We start from the raw sequence: 20,812 nt of genomic DNA on the forward strand, positions 1-20,812 counted from the left end.
AGCAACACTCTTAGTCATATGATTTAGTTTTAGGTAGTCCTGCAAGGAGCAGGGAGTTGGACTCGATGATCCTTTATGGGTCTCTGCCAACTTGAGATATTCTGTGATTCTATGATATGTGGGATTGGGTTCAGTGTTTTCAGTGCCCCCCTTGGAAGGAACGTCATCCCACCACCACCCTGCTCTCACAGTGTGTTCATAATGGCAACTCCTGCCAGCCTGCTCTCCCCACTGTACATGAAGAACCACCATAGCTTGGTGGTACAGCACGTTTTTCAGACACGACAATGTTCACCCAGTATTATTAATTTCACTGTTTTTCTTCACCTACCTCACAGCAACAACTTTATCCACAAGTTTCCCAGTCAGCTGTAAAGCATTGCTGCCAAAGCAAAGTCCGCTCACATCTGGATATTTCAAAAGACAAAAATATGAAGCTGGCTGCTTTAGACAAGTTCAACATTTTTTAGAGTGCTGGCTGTTTTGTGCCCTTAATGAGTGCAGCACCGTGCTGTTACATGATCGTAAGTTGCTTGATTTTTTATATGACAAAAATGCGTTTAGTAACAAAAGACTAAATCTCGCAGGAAGATTTTGCCATTTTGGACCCCTTTAAGAAAATTATGATTCTTCACTGGCATAGTTGCACTGTGAGAGTGACCCTGCAGCCCAGCACTTTTCACTGTTCAACGAGGCTTGAAGGAAAGAAGAACCAAGCATGGCAGTGGGCTTGTTAGCTACAGCAGGACAGTTAGCAAAGGAGTGCAGAGACAGGCAGAGCTTACCGAGAGAGTTTAAAAGTTGTTTGTTTCTAAAACTCCTATTTAACCCAAAGCTTCCAGAGATTTGAACATCAGGTAAACAGGATGTTTTTAAATTGCTTAACAGTTGAGGTTTTTTGAGCAAATGATGTGGAAACAACTGTATCATTTATAAACACTGTTGTTCCGAGAACAGTTTTGTGAGTCTAAATATTTAAGCACCATATTTTCCTGCTTTTTCACAAATCAGTCTTTTACACAAGCGCTTTCCCATTGACTTTACTGGTTAAGATGCTGCTTGTGAGCACAATGGTCAGATAAATACTCTCACGTTTCTAAGTATTCACCTGAACATTTCACGTGCACTGGAAATAGCATTGTACCCCAGGGTGGTGGGGAGGGGAAATGTGGCAGAAGTTGCTCTTAGAGCTTGAATTAAATTCTGACTCTTCAGAGATTTCCTTTAAAATCTGTTTGAACTGAATTAATGAGAAAATAATATGGTTGGAGACATCAGTTACAGCCTTTATTTTACCTCCAAAAGAATAATGCATTTTCTTACCTCCATAAAAGTGATGATTGCTGCAAGCCTGGTCTTCAATTGGGTGGCCAGCCTTTAAGGACTGTTGCAATACAGGGAAACTTTCAGATTCGACCCCCTGGGGAAGACACCTGTTGTCACTTTTTTATTGATGCAGTTATAACAGAAGTCACCACCAAAGCGGACACCAAAAAAGCTACACAAAGTTTCTTCTTCAAATTAATAATTAATTTTAAATTGCGTAATAACTGTTCTATCACTAAACTTATCCTGTGGCTTATTTAGGGCCAAATTTTTCCCGCAAGAAATTATTTCAACACACAGAGCTGGATTTCATTTGCTTTGGAAGAGTCTTCCCACATTTCTTCTTAAATCCAGCCAAGCAGCCAAGGGACAGGAGGCTTCCCAGGCTCTCAGAGGGTCTTCTCCTAGGTGAAGCCCACGGGATCAGATAGCCCCTGTCCCCAGCATATGCAGTCTCTGCCAGTGTATCACTAGATACCAGTGCAGCGTTATCACTAGATACCAGTGCCTTTTGAAAATAGCTATGATGCCAAAATGCAACACTTCATGGGTGAAAGGAAACTTACAATTACAGAAATATGTGGGTTGAGGTGTTTGAGTGCAGCAGCCGACCCTGCCAGCAAGCCGCAGTGGCCTCCTGCAGGGAAAATCACCGCGTCCAGCTTTGGCACCTGCTCGTACACCTCCAGCCCCACGGTTCCCAGGCCCGACAGGTAGACAGCACTATCCTCCCTGCGGGAAGGAAGGGCACAGCTCAGCAGGGTTCACAGCTGTCAACACAATGATAGTTCAATCTACTACTTTAAAGACATCGTTCCGCAGAAAAAGACATATGTGAGAGTAAATCACCGGCACAACGAGGGGAGGAGGCAATACAACAGGACACTGCCATCAGGCAGACCATCGCGTGCTGTTACCTACTGGGAGAGAAGTTCTGCAACCTTGCCAAACCCCTCAAATAGCCTTCATGCTGAAGAGCACTCATCTCTGTTGTTGCCAGCATCAGGTGTTTACAGAGCTGGTGAGGCAGAAGTCATGTTTCCATTGCCATCACTTCCTTCAGCTTCATAAATTTTAAATGTTGCAGTCTCAAGCAAAGTCTCAAAAGGAAATCTCCTTCTCTTTTTATACTCCACTCTTATAAGTGGAATTTAGTGTTTGTGATAAATGGGAATTTTCATGAAATTTAAGCACTGTGTTCAACCTCACAAATACCAAACAGATTGCTACAGAGCTAAGTCTTTCCACAGTCCAGGGCCAGTATCTGATACCTTCACATTACTTTGGAAGACTCTGGAAGGGTAAGAGAAGCATTTAGTTGTGCCAAAACACTCACTGGTAAAACACTTTCAGGCAAAGGTAATATAGTGAGCAGAATAGGGACAAACAGTCAAAAAACTGAAAAAAGTCTACGGTACAGTCACACGATTGACTTGGATCTATTTCTAAAAGCTGTTTTGCATTTTATTTAAAAGTTAGCAATGATGTAAATGTAGAATGATACATGAATAAAAAAATATGAGACCTCTGTATGCCTGTATGTTCTGTTTTTTCTGGCAAACGGATAAGCAAACAGAATTATAAATCCAATTACTTCACTTGATTTACTTGACCCAGGACGTTCAGGTACTAGGAATCTATGCTTTTATTACTGTTAGACATGCACAGAGAGGCTGAGCACAGGAGCACAGAACGCCTGCAAGGTGGAGGCCAAAGCCCTCTTGAGATGTTACGTAGCAAACGCTACATACGTAGCAAAACACAGCAAACTCCTCAGCGCGAGAGGCTATGTAACTACACAAGAAAGGATGGGATGAATGAACTTTCATTCCTGCAGCACAGCTAAAGACGAAGGCAAGGAGTCATAGTGGGATGGGTAACTGAACCCTTGAATTTATTGTCTTTATCAAGATACTGAAGGAGCTCTCTCCTACTTCTTATATGTGACAAAAGATATCACTGGTCTCCTGAACAATTCCTCTGGAACCTTATTCGCAAATAAAATTCAGAACTGAGTTTGCGGACTTACCCCTGCCATGGTTACATGGGAAACCATGGGGAACTGCAAAAATGAATGAGGACCTGGGATATTTAATTCATGAGTAAAACTTCTCTAACAACTGAAAATTCTGTCCAGAGGAGACTGCTCTGGGCATGGAGATTTATTAGCGGTTGAATGATTGTTTCAGATAATCATGTTTTCCTTGCTAACATGTAGTTAGAACACCAGTTCACTGATCAGCCACCAGCTTTTTATAATAAAATGAGTTATTTCATTTGCACTGTGACTGATTACTTTTGCTTTGTGAAAGCAAATATGTCTCTCTCAGTATCAAACGCCATTGAAGGAAAATCAAGGAAAAGGGCAGGTAAATCTAGACTGTAGATTTAAACAAGCATTTTTGAGTCAGAGCTAGAAATTTGGCCATTTGCCTTCTGAAATGTGTGATAGATCAGTAATCAAAGATGGGCTGTCGGGCTTCAGTTTCTGAATGATATTTTGACGTGGCAGCTAGCAGGCTTTGTTCCCCTGTTCTCCAAATAAAGGGCTCAAAAGCTATCGGCTGTCCTTCCTAGAGTAACAGACCAACCAGATGACAAATGAACGAGGATCAGGGCTGATCGGTATTTGGATATGGAGTTACACAAGAGAAAACTGGACTCTCAAGGAAAGAAGGTGTGTAATTCAATCTGTAGCACTCTTACCTCTCTGATTCACAAATCAATCTTTCTCACATCATCCCAGCGGTACTGTGTTATGTGGCAATATTCACATTGCATTTATAATGAGGTCCTGAACATCTATAGTTATTAAAAATCTCATGTTACCCAGGCAGCAATCAGGTAGACTTAATGATTGAATTCCAACTTGAAAAATCACATTTCCTTCCTGGAATTTCACAGGAAGTTGCAGTTGGATAAAAAGTTTCCTTCCTCTAAGTGAACTCTTGCATGATCATTTTCATTACACAGTATTTTAATTGCACTCAAGAAATGGGAAGAACTGGCATTGACACACCCAACTACGGGACATTACCTGTGCAGGTAAAACCAAAGACAGTCATGTAATGTCTACTTCAGGAAGGAAAGAATGAATTGTTGGTTAAGGAGATCCAGAGACCAAATTGCTAGGGATTTTATGCGAGCTAGAATTACACTGAAATAAAATGACATTTCAGAAGTTCCATTCTGAAGCACAGGAGATCAGCTGATGTTTTGCAGACAGCTGTGGCAAGTGATGATGACTGTGTGTCAGACACACATTGAAGACAGCTGGCTATCCATACATGCATACGTCTCTCTGGGAAAGCTCTCCCAGCCTACACCTAACAAAATACGTTTCACAATTGTAGAGGAGGGGTTTTTTCTATTTTTTTTCCTCCAGAGTGTGAAAAGTTGCATCTGTGATGTTTTGATTAAACATGGTAACAGATTGAATAACACTGTTTCTTGTAACCTGAAATACCTGCTACTTGTAACATGAAACCTGAAATAAATCGGAGAGCTTTGATGTTATTATTGGTAACGTGTACATTTAGAGTTCCTCAATGCTAGATGCTGAAATAATTCACATGCATTGTCCCTGGAGCTTCATGAACCTGGAGAATATCTACCTTATGTAACATAAATAATTATTTGGGGAGGAGGGGAAGATTAAACATGAAATTACAGTAAAATAATTTAATTCTTACGTGCGAACGTGATAGCTGATGCAAGCCAGCTGGGAGTTAACACATCAGTTGAAAAATGGCTGACAGAAATTTGGAAATCACAAAGTTATGGAAAGCTGTGGTTTTCAAAGACAGCCTAAATGGGTTTAAAATTCAGTGGGATCTAGGGCACCTCATTCCCTTGGGTTTCTTTGAAAGTCTCTGTCTGGGACAGGGTTGTGCCCATGGTGACACACGAGGCACACCAACCAGCCCTGTGGGTCCCTTGCTGTCGGCAGAGCTAACAGTGCAGCTGAAGAGTACAGTTTTTAATATTGCCTTCCCAATAAACCAACCGGGAAAGAAGTGAGGACTTTCTCCATTCTGCTCATCCTGGGATCCTCTCTCCAAGCAAGGTCACTCACTATGACTACGTTTAACGCAGTAGTGCCTAGCAGCCGAAGGGGAACAGGCACTCGCTGCAGTAGGTGCCGTACAAACACGAAGTGGTAGATAAAGCCTCCACAGAGGCGGCGATGGGGAGGGAGAATAACATTCCAGCTCAGTGCATCAGAGGGACTGCCAGCTACCTCATGCTAATGATTCACCCCTCCGTGCTTTTGGAAATCTTACTTGAAAAAAGTTAAGAAAAAAACAGAAAAGGGAAGGGAAAGGTGGAAAAGACTGCAGAGAGAAAAGGAAAAAAAGGGAAAATGGATCTGTTCTAAATATTTTTGCCTGTCTTACCTTATTCTAATCATGTTCTTATTAGATCCAGCTTGCTCAATGACCTCAAATAGTTCAAACTTAAATTTATACTCATCCTTAGCTACTTTAAATATACGTGTGAAGTAGCCTCTTAATCATCTTTTTTCAAGGCAGAATCACAGTTTTGTCACTCACACTAGATATGCAAAAATTTTACAGCATTAACCTTCTCTTGCTCTACACTATGCCACTGAAGCCTTTGCATTAAAGGTTAGCTTTTAGCCACCTTACTCCAAACAAGAGAGAGACCAAAAATGAATGCTAGCCATAATGCTTTCTGACAGGGTTCATAAAGAGTTAACATATGTCCATTATCATACTAGCCTGTATAATTCCCAGTCAAGAAGTTTGACTAATTTGGTGGAAAAGTGTTTCATTTCGGTTTCCATCCCCAACTGCTACAGAAAGATTCATCATTTGTGCCGGGGAATATGTAACTGTCCATACTCCAGGTAATGGGAACATTTTGATGACCTGTGATCACATTTTAATGAAAGTAATTGGTTTTTCGCAGAGCTGCGCAAGTATCTAATCTAATCTTTCTAACCAGCCTGACTTTCCACTTACTCTTCGAGGTAGAGGTAACCATTCTCCTGTGCCAACCTTCTTGCATGTGTCTGGGAATCCTTAGCTGTAGTGCCATAGGATATAACCATGGCACCGTACTCACGGCACATTTTCACTCTGGACGGGGACGTGCTGGTTGACATGATGACAAACACTGGAATACGGAGCTCTGAGGCGTGGTAAGCAACAGCCATGGAAAAGTTACTGTCCGAAGCCACGATCACCCCCTTTCTTTGCTGATCCTAAAAAACAGGGTTGCTTATTGCACATTATATAGTGTCACAATGACCCTATGACCCTAGCTCGTTCTAATGGTCTGACTTCCTCCTTTTCCTCTACTAGCTGATCATATTATGATATTATGATACAATACACGCATGTCTGGTGTGATCTCAGGACTTACACACAGAGCTAAGACAGCACAAGATCAGTCCCTGTTCCTGCACTCCTCTGGGTTCAATTCTTGTTCCACTGGAATTAGCTGCAAAACTCCATCTGATCTCAGAAGAGCCAACACCTGGTCCCTCTTCCCCGCCTGCATGAAATTATTTCATTTCAGGTTTCCCTTTAATAGAAGGATTTACTCATATTATTACAAAAGTGCAGGAATAACCACTGTTTCTGGGCTGCTGTATCATGCTAATTATAATTATTATTATTGCTGCAGAGACTCAGTAACCTCCTATGACAAATGATAAACAAGCTATTCATGTAATGATTCTGAAACTCATTACAAAATCAAGTGGTGGTCTAGATCCTTCTCATCACCCATTGTAACTCAATTTCATCATCACTTAAAGTTTGGTAGTTTCGACATGTCAGAACCATAGTACGCATACACACACTTTCATGTAAATGCCACAGAACAATGCTGATGTTTACATTTTGCAAGCTTTTCTTTCAAATATTTTTAAGCATTTCACCAGCAGATCGGCCAAATGTAAATAAAGCAGTAAAGTATTTTACATTCAGATACTTGCAGACCTACCTATGTTGTTCAGCACAATGGTTCAAAAGGCAAGAAATACTGCAATTCCATGGACATTATGGGTAAAATTGTCTTTAATTCTGCTCCATTTTTGTGAAGCAGAACGAATCTACCTCTTTTTGAACGTTGACATTTTGTTATACCTGAGGCAATGACGTCAGAAGGTAAAGTACACCTCGTTCCTTCACAGATCCCGTGTACTGGAGGAACTCTTTCTTTAGGTAGATGTCCATTCCATACTGCTTGGATAGCCTAGAATACTGGAGTATAGAAATGTTATTATGGGGATGTATCTAAAATTAAGAAATATCTTCCACACCCCATCAGCTCCCTGGTGAGGCATGCATTCAACTGCTATGTATGAGCTCTAAAAGGTAAATTTCATAACCTGTTTCTTTAGAAATACATGACAGCGTGTTGTTATCTACCAGATTCTTCTGTTTTATGGAAGTCATTTTCAACTTCGCAGCAGTGAAATATGTACCCCATGCCATTATGAATTCTGAAAATAGCACTTGTTTTGGTCTTACTGTTCAAACACAAGATATTAAAATAAGTATTTTCAATTATTTAAAAAACCACCCTACGGTCTGCTATTTTAGCACTTGCCAGAACTGGACATTGAATACCCAAAAAAATAAGGTCATCCCCTAATAGATAAAAAAGCAGTTAGAAAAATCCTCCTTGAGTCCCATTATGACTCTGCTATGGTTTCTGCCACTGATTCACTACTGGATATTGTCCATTTTGCATCCTAAGGCCACTGCGACATTAGTAAAGACATTTCTTATTTGAAGAATGAGGGAAATAATAAAAAATATTTCCCAGGATTGCAAGTGTAAGCAGCGGCTGTTTGAAAATGATCAATGTTTGGAACAGAGAGGATCCCTGAGCTGAGAGGAATTAGCAAGCATAGTACATGTGATGCAATGTCCAAGTGCATGATTATTTAAATTTTTTTTTTTAATGGCAAACCTTTATCAATTTTTGTAGTAAGACACTCACAGCATGCATCGCCATATTAATTTCCTATTACCATATTATCTAAAACAAGAGTTTTAAACAAGATACCTGTGGGTTCCAGTTCCCTAGGCTTACTGCGTCTCTATTTCGTAATTGGCTCTATTTCTTCCATTGGCTGCCAGAGCAAATGAGGACCTGGAGATTTAGGGGATCAAGCCCTCATTTATGACAAGTCACGAAGAGAGAGAGATTAAAAGACAGCATGACAATATATTTTAAATATTTATCTCAAAAAGTATCTGGCAGTGTCAGGCATATGGTGTATAGCGTACATAGCAATATGTACTGACATATTTTTCAGATTGTGGGACTTTCAGAGTGAATTTATATAAACTAAACATATCTGAAACAGATACTACCTTTAAGGTATACAATGAAACTAAATATTTCAGATTAATGTTTCAAGGCTTTTTAGCGGATTTACAAGCATATGTTAAGTTCCTCACCCATAGGTGGGGCCAGATTCTCTATTTTGTTTCTGAAAATCCTGCAATAGGAGCTACCACTTGCTGCTCCTTTGCAAATCTGGCTGCAGAACTGAAAGAATGGAAAGTGCTTAGTACACTAATAGGATAATAGTTTCTATCCTAAGCAGCCTAATCCATGGAGAATGTCTATGCAAAACAGAACAAGAACACTAGGCAAGAAACACTACTTTACTGGTTCTTCACATACTGTACTAGTTTTATCATTTTTGGTTTTGTAGAGAATCTTGGATTCTAGAGTGAACAATGAGAAAAAGGATTTAAGGAGATGAATCCTGTGATTTTATAAAGTTGTTAAGTCTCCTACATTTAAAAATATGTGTCATTAAATCACTCTTTACCACAGAGGTGGTGTACTTCAGATTATTATTATTTTTCTTTCATTTTGATACTCAATAATTTAACTCTTTAGGTTATCCTTTTCTGCTTCCTTTAACTGAGGCTTTTTTCCATGTAGCCTAAATATAGCAATTACTTCTAACAAAGGAGGTGTCAGTGCTATTTTCGGTTGTACTGACCTCATGCGTGATCTTGTAAGACTCATTGAACCAGCCCGCAAGTTTTCCCTTTTGTCACCGTGATCTTATCTAAGGACTACAGATACCGTGTCTAATGTGCAACACACAGCACAGCCTCCATTTGGCATCCACAAAGCTAACACAAAACAACCCTTGAAGTTCCTACATCAGTAACCAAACCAAGTTCCCAATTTAATGCTAATTCCTTGTTTTCCTATATACACTACCTCTATAACATCTGTTACAATCATTCACGATGCCATATGTCAGCTCCAGGCAAACTCCTGCATAAGGATCCAGGACACTCCATTCACGGTCTTACCTGCAGATTAGGAATCACCCTGCAAAGTGTTTCTCCGTTCAATTAACTGAATGATTTATAGCCATGCTTGCTTTTTTAATCCAAACAAATGTCCCTGAAAGGGGCTCTTACCTCTCAGCGATGAGTTAAAATAAAGGTTATCTGTGTTCTTGACACCACTCTGTGCTTTCAATACTTTCCTTTTGAAACATGAAACATATACTAATGACTTCTGTGGGAACATTACTTTGACTAGCAACAGTCACGGGCTATTTTCACACTAAAACAAGTGGGGATATAGGTTTTCCGCTATTCTGATCATCCCAAAAGCACAGTTCATAAAAAGAGACTAAAGAAAGTTAGCCTGTTTAGCTTGGCACAGTAAATGCAGAAAGGGGATACAACCATGTTGCATAAATCTGCCAGGGACACCCAAGAGAAAAGAACTATTTAAGCTGAGGGGCAAAGCTGCCTGAAAAAATGGTGGCAATGGGCCAAAGAGAGCTTAACTACATGTGAGCAGGAGCACGATCGGTTTATGAAAAGTTTCATGTTACACGGATGCCTGCAGGAGCAGAAGATGGACTCAGTGGTGCAGTCTCGCCCTTTCCTGCATTAGGACGCGTTGAGAGCAAAGACGTGGCTCAGGGGACGGGGCTGAGACAGACTTCACTAGTTTGGCAGAAGTGCATGAAGCCATGAGCTGCAGGGAAGGGATGATGAGGCTATCAAAGGGTACGGAGCTAGCTAGTTCTGCTTTCCAAATTACGCCCTGACACTCCCCCTCTCCCTGCCCATAGACCACCTTTGTACAGCAAGATTAAACCCATCTAACAAATATGACCAGAGTTGTCAATTACAGAGAAGTGCAGTGCTCGCTACCTGCAATATAAATGCAAATCTTCTCGCCCTGGGACAGTCTCTCCACAAAAGCAGAAGATTGACACTTCTGTCTAGAGCACTGACTCTGCTCTCAGGCATGACAGTCTGAGAGTTTTGGTGACAAACGATGCGATGTGCAGAGTTTGGTACGCTCCCTCTGTTCGCCCCGGCCCTGCCCCCCCGACCACCCGTGCTGCACGTGTGTTTGCTCACTCCCCCCACCGCCTTCCTGAGCAAGCCAACTCTTCCACTCTGAAAGGAAATCCAGGTACCGTTTATTCCTGAGTCACTCTGAACAGGCAGTATATGAATGCAAAATGCATCCAGTTTGACTCCCTGAACTCCAGCCAACGCTACCCTGCATGTTTTTTACAGCCCCAAACAGTCTTGTATCATGCCCTTTGTCACAAGACACACTTCTTCAGTAGCATGCTACAAAAAACAGAGCTATCCTTAGTTTGGGAACTCTAAGCTGAAAAAAACCCACCAAAAGTAGTTATGATGTCTCTGGATCAGCAGGCACCATCCAGGAACCAGAACTGCTGCACCTTGCAGACCCAGCTGCTTTGCTCCAGGGACTGCTAACCCCAAGGAGTGACTCAGACACCAAGGTCCTTTCCCTGTGCAGGCCAGAAAGACAATCCACAACCAGTGAGGCTGGCGGGGTGCCCCAGTGAGGCTGGCGGGGTGCCCCGGGTCAGCAACAAGGAAGGATTCATCGAGAGCACAATTTGGGGCTGCTGCTATGAATGGCCATTTGGCAAAGATGCTCTTTTCACCCACTGCAGGGAAAAGAGGAGATGAGCCACAGAGTGCTTACAGTAGCCTTCATGAAGAGCTCCCAACAGTAGAAATACACTACGAATTAAATAGCTTGCCACTGTACTTCTCTTACGCTTTAGCAAATGCTTGTACATTTATGGGGGTGTCTCGGTCATTTTCATACCTAGACTGATCGATAGCTAGGTGCGTATGTTTGTGCGTGTGTATCTTAACATCCTCGTTTTGTTGAAGACGCATGTGGCAGAATCACCTGGTTACAGAACATGTCCAGCCTTGCCAGGTTGGCCAGGCTAGGAAGGAAAATCTGTACCTTCAAACTCTCCAAATATTAGGGCTGGTTCCAAACCAGACCCTCCCAGAAGACTGCTTACCCAAACACTGATAGCCCGTCGTCTGCAACTCAGGCTCCTTGTAGCAAAAGTTTTTCACCGGGAGCATAATATCATAGTGTGTTAAGTCTATGCCTAACGTGGTTTATCCTTTGTTTACAGGTCACCGCAATCTTGGAGGATTTAGGTTAGTGTAAACAGGTAAGAAGAAAATGCTTATTGACAGTTAACAACAGCTAATATGAACATGAGTCCTCTTGCACAGATCTATCTGCTGCAACTCACACATACTCTTCATTCATTTCTGATCAACTTTTATAAAGAAAATAAAAGAAATACTGAGAGAATGCAAAGCCATATAAACTACCTACCATGCAGGGGGTTTTCTGAACACCGCACTGGATTTTGAAAGCTGCTGCACTAATATCTTCAAATCGAATCAGCTTGTTATAGCTTGACGGGCTGGTGCTACTGCTTGACTGAGGGATGCGGGAAAGGGCATCCCTAAGTAACTCCTCATTACGGCTCACTATCTTCATTTCCCAGGTCTTCACGTCCCCGTTCAGGTAATCCTCCTCACCAAAGTCTTTCAGTCTCTCAGGGTTGATAGAGGGTGCCTTCTGCCCAATAAGGCCATTTCTTATTGGCCCATCCTTACAACAGTGAAGATCACAAAGTGCTGGAGCATCTTGTTTCTTTATTTTATTGTCATCCCTGAAAACAAATAAAAGAAACTTGTTAGGAAAACTGAGATGATTAAAGTCTTGACATTTAGCATTTAAGAAGGATGCCCATCTCAGTTGCTCTTTGCAAGCCTCAAATAGGCAGACTGAATTATTACTGTCTTATTGCCTTATCTTGTAGCTGGACTGAAAACTACTGTAACCAGCCAGCTTTTAGAAAAGCCACAGATAACCTGGCATGTGGACAAACTGGGAAACTGTCATACCCAAGAAAATAAGATAGATATAATCTGTGCTGTCTGGGCACCCAGACCTTCCCCAGTACTTAGTCTCAATCCGCAATGATCCCAGTTCAGTGCTTCCAGAAATTTTGTAATTGTATTTGCTGTATGCAACTCCATGTTTTTCAAAAAAGGCAAATAGCTGCTGCAGAGCATTCCCTAATACTATTAATAGCAGTAACAAATGTCATTACGTTGTACACAAGAGGTCTGCTTCTCTGCTCTTGCATACTTGCAGAGCATAGACTTGACAGTCGTCAACTGCCTCCTGATGGGATTATTTTGATAAGGGATAACAATTATATCCTACTACAGAGCTAAAGAACTAGGTCTCCTGATCTGCGAGTTAACACTTCATAGATAAAAACACCTGTACATAAGACAACACCGTGAAGCCACACAAACCTCCTTCCCCAAGAAGCTTTGGGGAGACAACACTGCTACAAAAATTTGCCACTTTTCCTACCTTCAATTGCCTTACTCTATGGTCCACAGTGCTCAGGAGCTCACAAGGGATAATACACTGTAGTGTAGGATTTTGCAGCCCTACTAACAAATAAATGCAAAACTTCTAGGAATTCTTGGAATTTGGAGAGTAATGTGGGGGAAAAGGAACATTAAGCAGAAGACCAGTGATTTGGAAAAGAGCTGATACCACCCCTGGTCTGTGGCTATGATTACACAGATGGTATGAGCCCCTCAATATTAATCTACTTGGAAGAAAGGGTTTTCTAAAAAATATACGTTACATTATGTCAGAGATTTCAGCATCATTTCCAACAAAAATATTTACCATTTTCACAAAATAATTTGGATTTAAGTTATGCAGTTATTCATCAGCAGATCTGGCTGAAGCAAATGTTGCCATAGTTTTACAGCAGCGATCAGCACTGTAATATGCATTGTAATAATTTCCAAAAAGAATTTAAAAATATTTAGAAACAGCCGCTTTTTGAGCAATTGCCCCACTTTTGGCAGTGTCATGCATTTTCTTTGTGGTCCCAATAATCTGTGCCAGTAGCTCTGCTTCCTATTACACTTCCAATTGTCCCACTGGGGACTTCACGTAACAATACAGGCAACATAAAAGGTTTTGTTATTTGAAACAAATAATATACCAGTAGCATCAATCATTCTGTAAATCCTCACAGAAGACAAAAAAGGAAAATTTTTGTAGCAAGGTCGTCTCTCTCCAAAATTAATGAAATCAACACTAATTTTCTAAGATAAATAAATAAAGTATTTACACATTTGTAACTTGCTTATGTTGAAACTTGTGATTTAAAATATTTTCCCAATACCGTATCTTAAAGCTGATACACCCAAACAGCAGGCATTCTGCCTTCAAATTAAATAGCTTATCAAGTAGCTCTATTCCATACTTTTCTGCATTTCTGCTCCTTTGGGGTTAGAGAGTTGGAACACTTCATAAAGATGTTAAGCTTCCAGTGTCAGTTCTCATGCATGTTAGTTAGCTTAATGCAAAGATGAGAATCAGATCAGACTGTCTCCCCGTGAGCTTGTTACAGCACAGCCCCTGCCATAAACAACAGCTATCATCATCTAAGAGGCCACATCGCTGTTAAGAGTGCATTCCCTACCTCCCCCTCAAAAAAACCATTTTCCGTATCACACGTAGCCCATAACCACTCCAAAAAGAGAACATATACATCTTATCTCTAAACATATTATCTAAAATGTTTAGCAAGCATTAGCAATGAATGATATTTCTTACACTGGCAATGGGTTAAAAGGGTATGTGTAGGGTAAAATATATAGGTAGATAAAAAATTTGTGATTTTTCTAGGTCAAATTTTTTTTTACTGACTGGCATTTGAGATAGGAGATAACTTCACACTTTTTCCTTGCATCTGTTGCAATCAACTACAAAAAGTCCGTAAAAAAACCCAGCCAAAAATGACCACAAAAAGCTCACTGATGAACTAGAATTCTGCTAGAAAGTACAAACTAGAGAGTAATGCCTTACCACACTAATGCCATCAAATATTTTTATCTACAGATAAAAAGACCAAAATGGGATACTGATTTCTGGCCCTACTCTTGGATTTTCTTTTTTTGGCAGAACAAAGGAGGGAAGTAAATCAGATTCTCAATCCTTGATCTGCAGCACTGCTCTCATGAACAGTGAATATCTGCTCAGGACCCTGATGGAGACAACACCTTATGACCATTGGAAAAAAAGAAGAAAACTCAAACAGCTGGAAAATATGTGTAGGCTTTTCAAGCTTGAGATAGGTTTAAAGCACTTCTGAAACATTACCATCTCAACATTTAATATGGAAACTATCATCCATTTGCATCTGGAAGGTCAGCAGCCTCATTACCAAAAGAATATCATCATGCTATTGTGTATGTATGTATTGTATATATTTATTTCAGATGAATTTTTGTTCTCTTTCGATGTACATATTTTTCATTTACATTAGCGAATGACATTTTTCCCTATTGAATCCGCCTGGGTGTGCCACAGACCCACTGAGAGCTCTCAAACTCCCAAGGTAAACAGTGGGTTGAGGTTTGATTATCCATCACAAACAGGCAACTAATAACCCTGTTGGGTCAGAGGCGTTTCTCTCCTCAAACAAGTTTGTATGCTTGGCGTAGATCACCTCAGTATGAATTTCTTTTGCAGGAACAGTCAAAGCAGGCAGCAAAGCATGCAAGTGCTCACAAAAACACAGCACGTCACTTCTCATGCACAGTAACAAAATACGGCCCCTATTCTAGCGATCATGCCCACCAGATTAAAATCTGAGCCAATATAAATACAAACCCCAGCATTATAAAACATTGCTCCTTTCAAACGGATAGCTTTTTCCTTTTTTGGAGTTTGTCTAGGAACGTTTTCATTAAAAAGTCTGTTTATTTCCAGCCATAAAACAAATATCCAGCTGGCAAGCTTTGTTACATGGTTATAAATCACAACATTTTACCTTTAAAGTGATTAGTAAAAGCAAACATGAAAATACAGTTTATAAACCTACTTTTTCAAGAACAGCTGCTCAGCATAACTGCAAAAAATAAGAGAGAAGATCTGTATGCAGACATTCCATGAATAATTAAGGAACTGGAAAAAATATCATTTGTTTAAGCAGATAACTTTACATAGTTTAAAGTCTCAAAGCCAATGCAAAGACAGCGTGTACCGAAACGTACTCTTAGAATGATAAAAAGCAACAACTCGGAATGAATAATTTTTCTGTTTCCAATATGTTTTTTTGAATATACTGATAATTTTCATCAAGTTAAATAGCACTGGGGAAAACAGTAATATTCATGAACTAAGAAATTAAAAAAAAAACAACAAAAATAATTTTGGGAAGATAAAATGCGGTAGTAGTGCATACGATACCTAAAGACCACAACTGTTGCCTCCGTTACAAGGAGAAAGAAATGCCCACGCAGTTATCCTGCAATGATGGGACAATTACATTTCCCCATCAGATGAAGCACATGCAGATTGCATTCCTCAGGATCCATCAAATGGACTAAACAGATTAAACTGATATACTGGATCTCTTCAGCTTTTAAAACTGAAGGAGCAAAAAATCTACAAAGTCACGGTTGTCCAGGAAATAGCAAACTGGGAAGGATTAGTCGCTGTTTCTCCCAGTATAAATGTTAGCGGGAGATCATATGAAAGTATCAGATAGAAAATGTAAAAGTTCCCATCTTACAGAAAATAATTAGCTCGCAGAACTCATTGCCACAGGAGGCTATGAAGGACATAAATGGGTTCCTAAAGAAATTGTGCAACTATATGGAAGTAGGTCTAACAGTGACCAATAAACTCATCATTCAAGAAGCAATCTGTCATCCAGGAAGCCCCTAAACACTTACTTGGCAGACTCCATGAAAGCATATGAAAGAAAGCATCTTAGGTGGCTTTTATTTTTCTCCAAGCTCCTGTTACTGGCCACCACTACGGAGAAGACACAGAGGTAGACTGCTCTTTGGTTTGACCCAGTGCTGCCATTTTGACTTGCAGACGTACCCAAGGTCAGCATTTGGCCCATTTGGCAGCTTTTACACCTCTTACAAAATGAGTCACAACAACGTGCTTTGAGGCAGAAATGAAGATGGAACTATGGACATACATTCCCGTGTTACTGTGCTGCCCCACAGATAGAAATTTAAGTGTCACAAAAGGAAACAAAGAAATTTTAGTATAAGACTGAAAACTCAGCATTTCTTCATCATTTCTACAGCAGTTTTTATCATCTGCATTCACAATGATGCACACTCACCATGAAGAGGGACTGACAGTACGGCACAAGTCCTGTATAGTATTCTAGCATCCTTATGGGTCTATACCATGACAAGAATTTCGAATTCCAATGCCTAACTGGGACTCATCAGTGGCATAGTGCAAACTGGCGAAGTCTTAGGCTTGAATACCACTTCAAACCATCCCAATGAATTGGGGCTAACCTGTAATTAACTCATCAGCACACATACACATATATGCACGTGTTCTCTGTATGTGGATTTTTTTATCTCATTTTTTTTTAATGTTTTGGGGGTAGGGGTTTCTTAACCTCATATCTACATGCTCATATCTACATCATCTTCAGGCTCCCTGAACACCTTCCCAGAGCACACTGAGCAACAGACATCGTTAAGATACAGTTTTAGACATACTTATCTGCTTTCTGGACAAATGGGCTCAGATCTTATGCCTGCAAGTTTGGAATACTTATTACAGCAAAAAGTGACCCTTTTAAAGTCACTTCTGCCTCATTCTTCAAAGTGTTGAGCAGAGGTGGGTCATGTATTGGGGGGGGTGAGGCAGGGCAGCAGCCTGCTGCAGGTAGCAGTCTGCTCAGCTTATGACCGAGGTGTGACTAGGGCTGCGATCTCCTCTCAAAGGAATGAGAAAGAGGTAATCCCAGGATATGACAGAAAAGGCCCTTTCCCTCATCCAAATCCCTCTTTTACCCAGAACCTCCCCAGCTCCATTAATCCTTCTTATTCCATGTCCCCAGCCCCGTCTCCTCTGACCCTTCCGGATGCCTGAGCCTTCCACACCCCTCTGATACCTTCCCCATTTGTTGCAACCCCCTTTCCCAATAGCTCCTAAACATTCCTGTTCCATCCCAACTCCTCTTCTATTCCCCCCCCCCCCTTCCCCAAACACATCCAAACGCTGCAATAGCAGCAATTCTTAAAAGCATCTCAGCAACTTGTGCAAGCGGGTCTTTATGAAAGAGAAGTGATAGAAAAAATGAGGCTTGCTGAGATACAAATGGTGAGAAGCATCATAACAGATGTCATCTTGACTGCTGGTAATTCTAGTTACTGCACTGTATAGTGTCTGAGTGTCCTCCGCAGGGGTACAGGGTGACAAGTAAACTCCCCCAGGCATGGGGAAGGAACACGCCAGATCTCTCTTTGACAATACAGTTAAAACAGATCAAAAACAATACTGCACTCAAACATTACTTTCTCAAGTTATCATTATTTTGTGTTATACTAGTACTTAGAAACACCCGTTTGAGACTGTATCACTCCAACTAGTGGCAATTACAGGATGGAAATTCAAAATGCATCTCTGACATTTAGATACCCAAACCCGACGCAAAGTGATTGTTCCTAAATCACATAGGAATCATCAACATCTTCCCCTAAACAGAAAGACAAATTCAGTAAGTATTAGCTCAACTTTATTGATAGAAACTGGGGCACAGACAGATCGAGTGACTTGCCTAAGACTCCTGCAGGAAGTTCATAGCAGGGCTACTTATTAGAGTGTCCTAAAGACGAAGAGATCAGGGCTTAGTTGCTAGCCTGTATGACACAAATGTTAGGGCGTGTATGGACTGTGACCATCCAGCATAGATAGGTACATAATAACCAAGCCTTGAGATGATTGAACAAGCATTTATACCTCTACTCACCATGTACAGGTCTGACAAAACTGTGTGATGTTGCACCAGCAACAAATGCAAAGAAAGCTCAGGCTCATTCAGGGAACAACCAAGCTGCAACTTCTGATAAAATATCTCCTTACTTTCAGTAAGTCAGATTTACCAGAGCCTGAGCCTAGTACTGTATCTGCCTTCATCTGTGGTTATAATCCCTTGCCACACTTCTGTACTCACTGCTGAAATGTCATTGCTTACTGCTGGCAAAGGCAACTGGGTCTCAGCTGCTAAATAGGTAACATGAGGAAAAAGTAATCTGAAAGCAAGAAGAACTCAGAAGGTCACCCCTCTTGGTTACCTCTGCTTCAACACCTTCCAAGTGTCCCCCAAACAGACCTATACCTCTAAGCAGTTCTTACAGAACATTCACAGCTGTGGATGTCAAATGATCGCTATCTAACACTGCACACAGTTTGGCAGTTAAAACTCTTCAAGAAAACTTTTTTCCCCTGTAAGTTAAATGTATACTGAGTTTAGAGGTTCTCTGGTGATTAACACATCTCCATAATTCACTTGTAATAAAGAATGAATAGCATAACCCAAACTAGAGGAAAGAGCGGTCCTGTGATTAAAGGACTGGCTTAAGATTCTCAGTTCGCTGCAGAACACGTCACATCATGTGTGGCTTTGGGCAAGCCATTTTTTCAATGCAGAACTGGGATCTTGTCCTCCCTTTTGGTGTTCCGTGAGGGTTTATTAACAGCATTGAGCCCCTCAAAACAATTTATGTTTTAAATACTACCAACATCTGCGACTATTGGCAGGGTGCAGGAAATGAGAATTGCCCCTTGTTTATACCACATCTGGCAACACCAGGTTGTGATCTTGATAGCGGTGTCCAGATAATAAAATTGGGAGAGAAAACAACTATGGAAAAGGTTAAGAGAGAGATTGTGCAAACACAACCATGCCATATGGGTGCACAGCCCCCAGCTGGTGCTACGCAAGGGCGCTAGATATGTCCTAAATTCCGTCTGCGCCATCCAAGCCTGAAAACAGGAATTCAAGAAGACCATAAGCACCATAACAAAGACAACCGCAGAACACCTGTAATAACAGGCTGTGATACAGGCTATCCCAAGATAAATTTTCAGCAGTCCATTGGCCTGTCTAGGGTTATTTCTAATACCTTACTCATGAAGAAATAAAAAAGCTGAACTCCATGGGCTTAAAGTATTCAAATCTCCACTGCTTCTAGTGGATGACTCCAAGAGTAACTCATACCCACAGAACCCTGGGAGATATTGGAAAATCACAATTTCTTTTTTTTTTTTTTTTTTTGAAAGTAAGGAAAGAGAAAAGAAAGCATTACCTATAAAGCACAGCGACTAAATAAACAACGAGGTGAAGCAAAACTCCAACTACGACACCATAAGGAGGCAGGAGGGGTCCAGGGGTTTTCATGTCCGTGGGCCTGGCCCTGGGTGGACCCCGAGGGCTGACCATGACCCCTGAGGGGGAGAAAGGAGCGCTCTAGCTCTAAGTCAGACAGCAATATTCTCCAACCTTTGCCAGAAAGGATCGTAGTCTTCATCTTCCCCGGAGCGATCCCTGGGACTTCTGTTTTTTAACACCCTGGAGTAGAGAAACTGTGCTGCAAAATTCATTGTAATTCCTGGTGCAAAGCAAAGCTGGGAGGCTGCGGGCAGGGGACACACTTGCCTGTGAGAAGTGCCAGCCCTGCAATGCCTGGGTGGGAAACAGTGGGCGATGTGCTGTAAGCAGCTCTCCAGCGCTGGCGGGGGGAGGGAAGTGCCTTTGAGAGAGATAGCTGCTGCTATTTAAAGAGATTATTTCAGAGGCCAACCTGTCCTTGTCAATTTGAGTCAGGGCCTGGATTATGCCCGGGTGACGCTCTGTTAGCAGGACACTTGAAGCTTTAGTTACTTACTGCTTAACTGTGGAGCATGATCTGGACCTGCTGTAGGGCCCGCGATTTAACGGCATGCACTTGGGTAGGCAGAGGCAGCAAGAAAGGCATGGCTTTTTGTGGTGGTTGGGTCACCTGCAGGGATCCTTTAAGGCAGCACCAAGGGACATGGGTCTTCGTGACTGAGGCGCAGAGGAGACCAATTACTTCATTCCGGTCTTCTCTTGGCACAAGTCCTTGTAGCAGAATCCAGATCATCAGATAGAAAAGATCATCTAGAGAAAAGACTGCAGCAACAGATATAAAAATACCCCATCTAAATTTGTTCTTCATTGCCCTGAGAGAGCGTTAGCAAAGGCAGTGCCACGTTTCCAGGTGCAGGATGGCTGTGCAGTGGCGGGGGGAGCAGGGGG

The 20,812-nt window shown here is 41.4% G+C and overlaps 1 protein-coding gene across 1 annotated transcript in view; it reads right to left on the bottom strand.

Moving 5' to 3' along the window:
• The window catches only part of LOC142084166 (L-threonine ammonia-lyase-like), a 35,221-nt gene extending 14,734 nt beyond the window's left edge, over positions 1-20,487 (bottom strand). The window contains exons 1-8 of the mRNA XM_075154371.1: positions 19,842-20,487; positions 15,590-15,616; positions 11,992-12,334; positions 7,443-7,559; positions 6,312-6,553; positions 1,893-2,058; positions 1,324-1,420; positions 332-407 (exon numbers count right to left, since the gene is read on the bottom strand). Coding sequence (XP_075010472.1) covers positions 332-407; positions 1,324-1,420; positions 1,893-2,058; positions 6,312-6,553; positions 7,443-7,559; positions 11,992-12,334; positions 15,590-15,616; positions 19,842-19,975 — 1,202 coding nt within the window. The 5' untranslated portion in view covers positions 19,976-20,487. The remainder of the gene's footprint in view (positions 1-331; positions 408-1,323; positions 1,421-1,892; positions 2,059-6,311; positions 6,554-7,442; positions 7,560-11,991; positions 12,335-15,589; positions 15,617-19,841) is intronic.
• Between the last annotated feature and the right edge of the window lie 325 nt (positions 20,488-20,812).

The sequence above is a fragment of the Calonectris borealis genome, chromosome 7, assembly GCF_964195595.1.
Source record: "Calonectris borealis chromosome 7, bCalBor7.hap1.2, whole genome shotgun sequence".
Taxonomy (NCBI): Eukaryota; Metazoa; Chordata; class Aves; order Procellariiformes; family Procellariidae; genus Calonectris; species Calonectris borealis.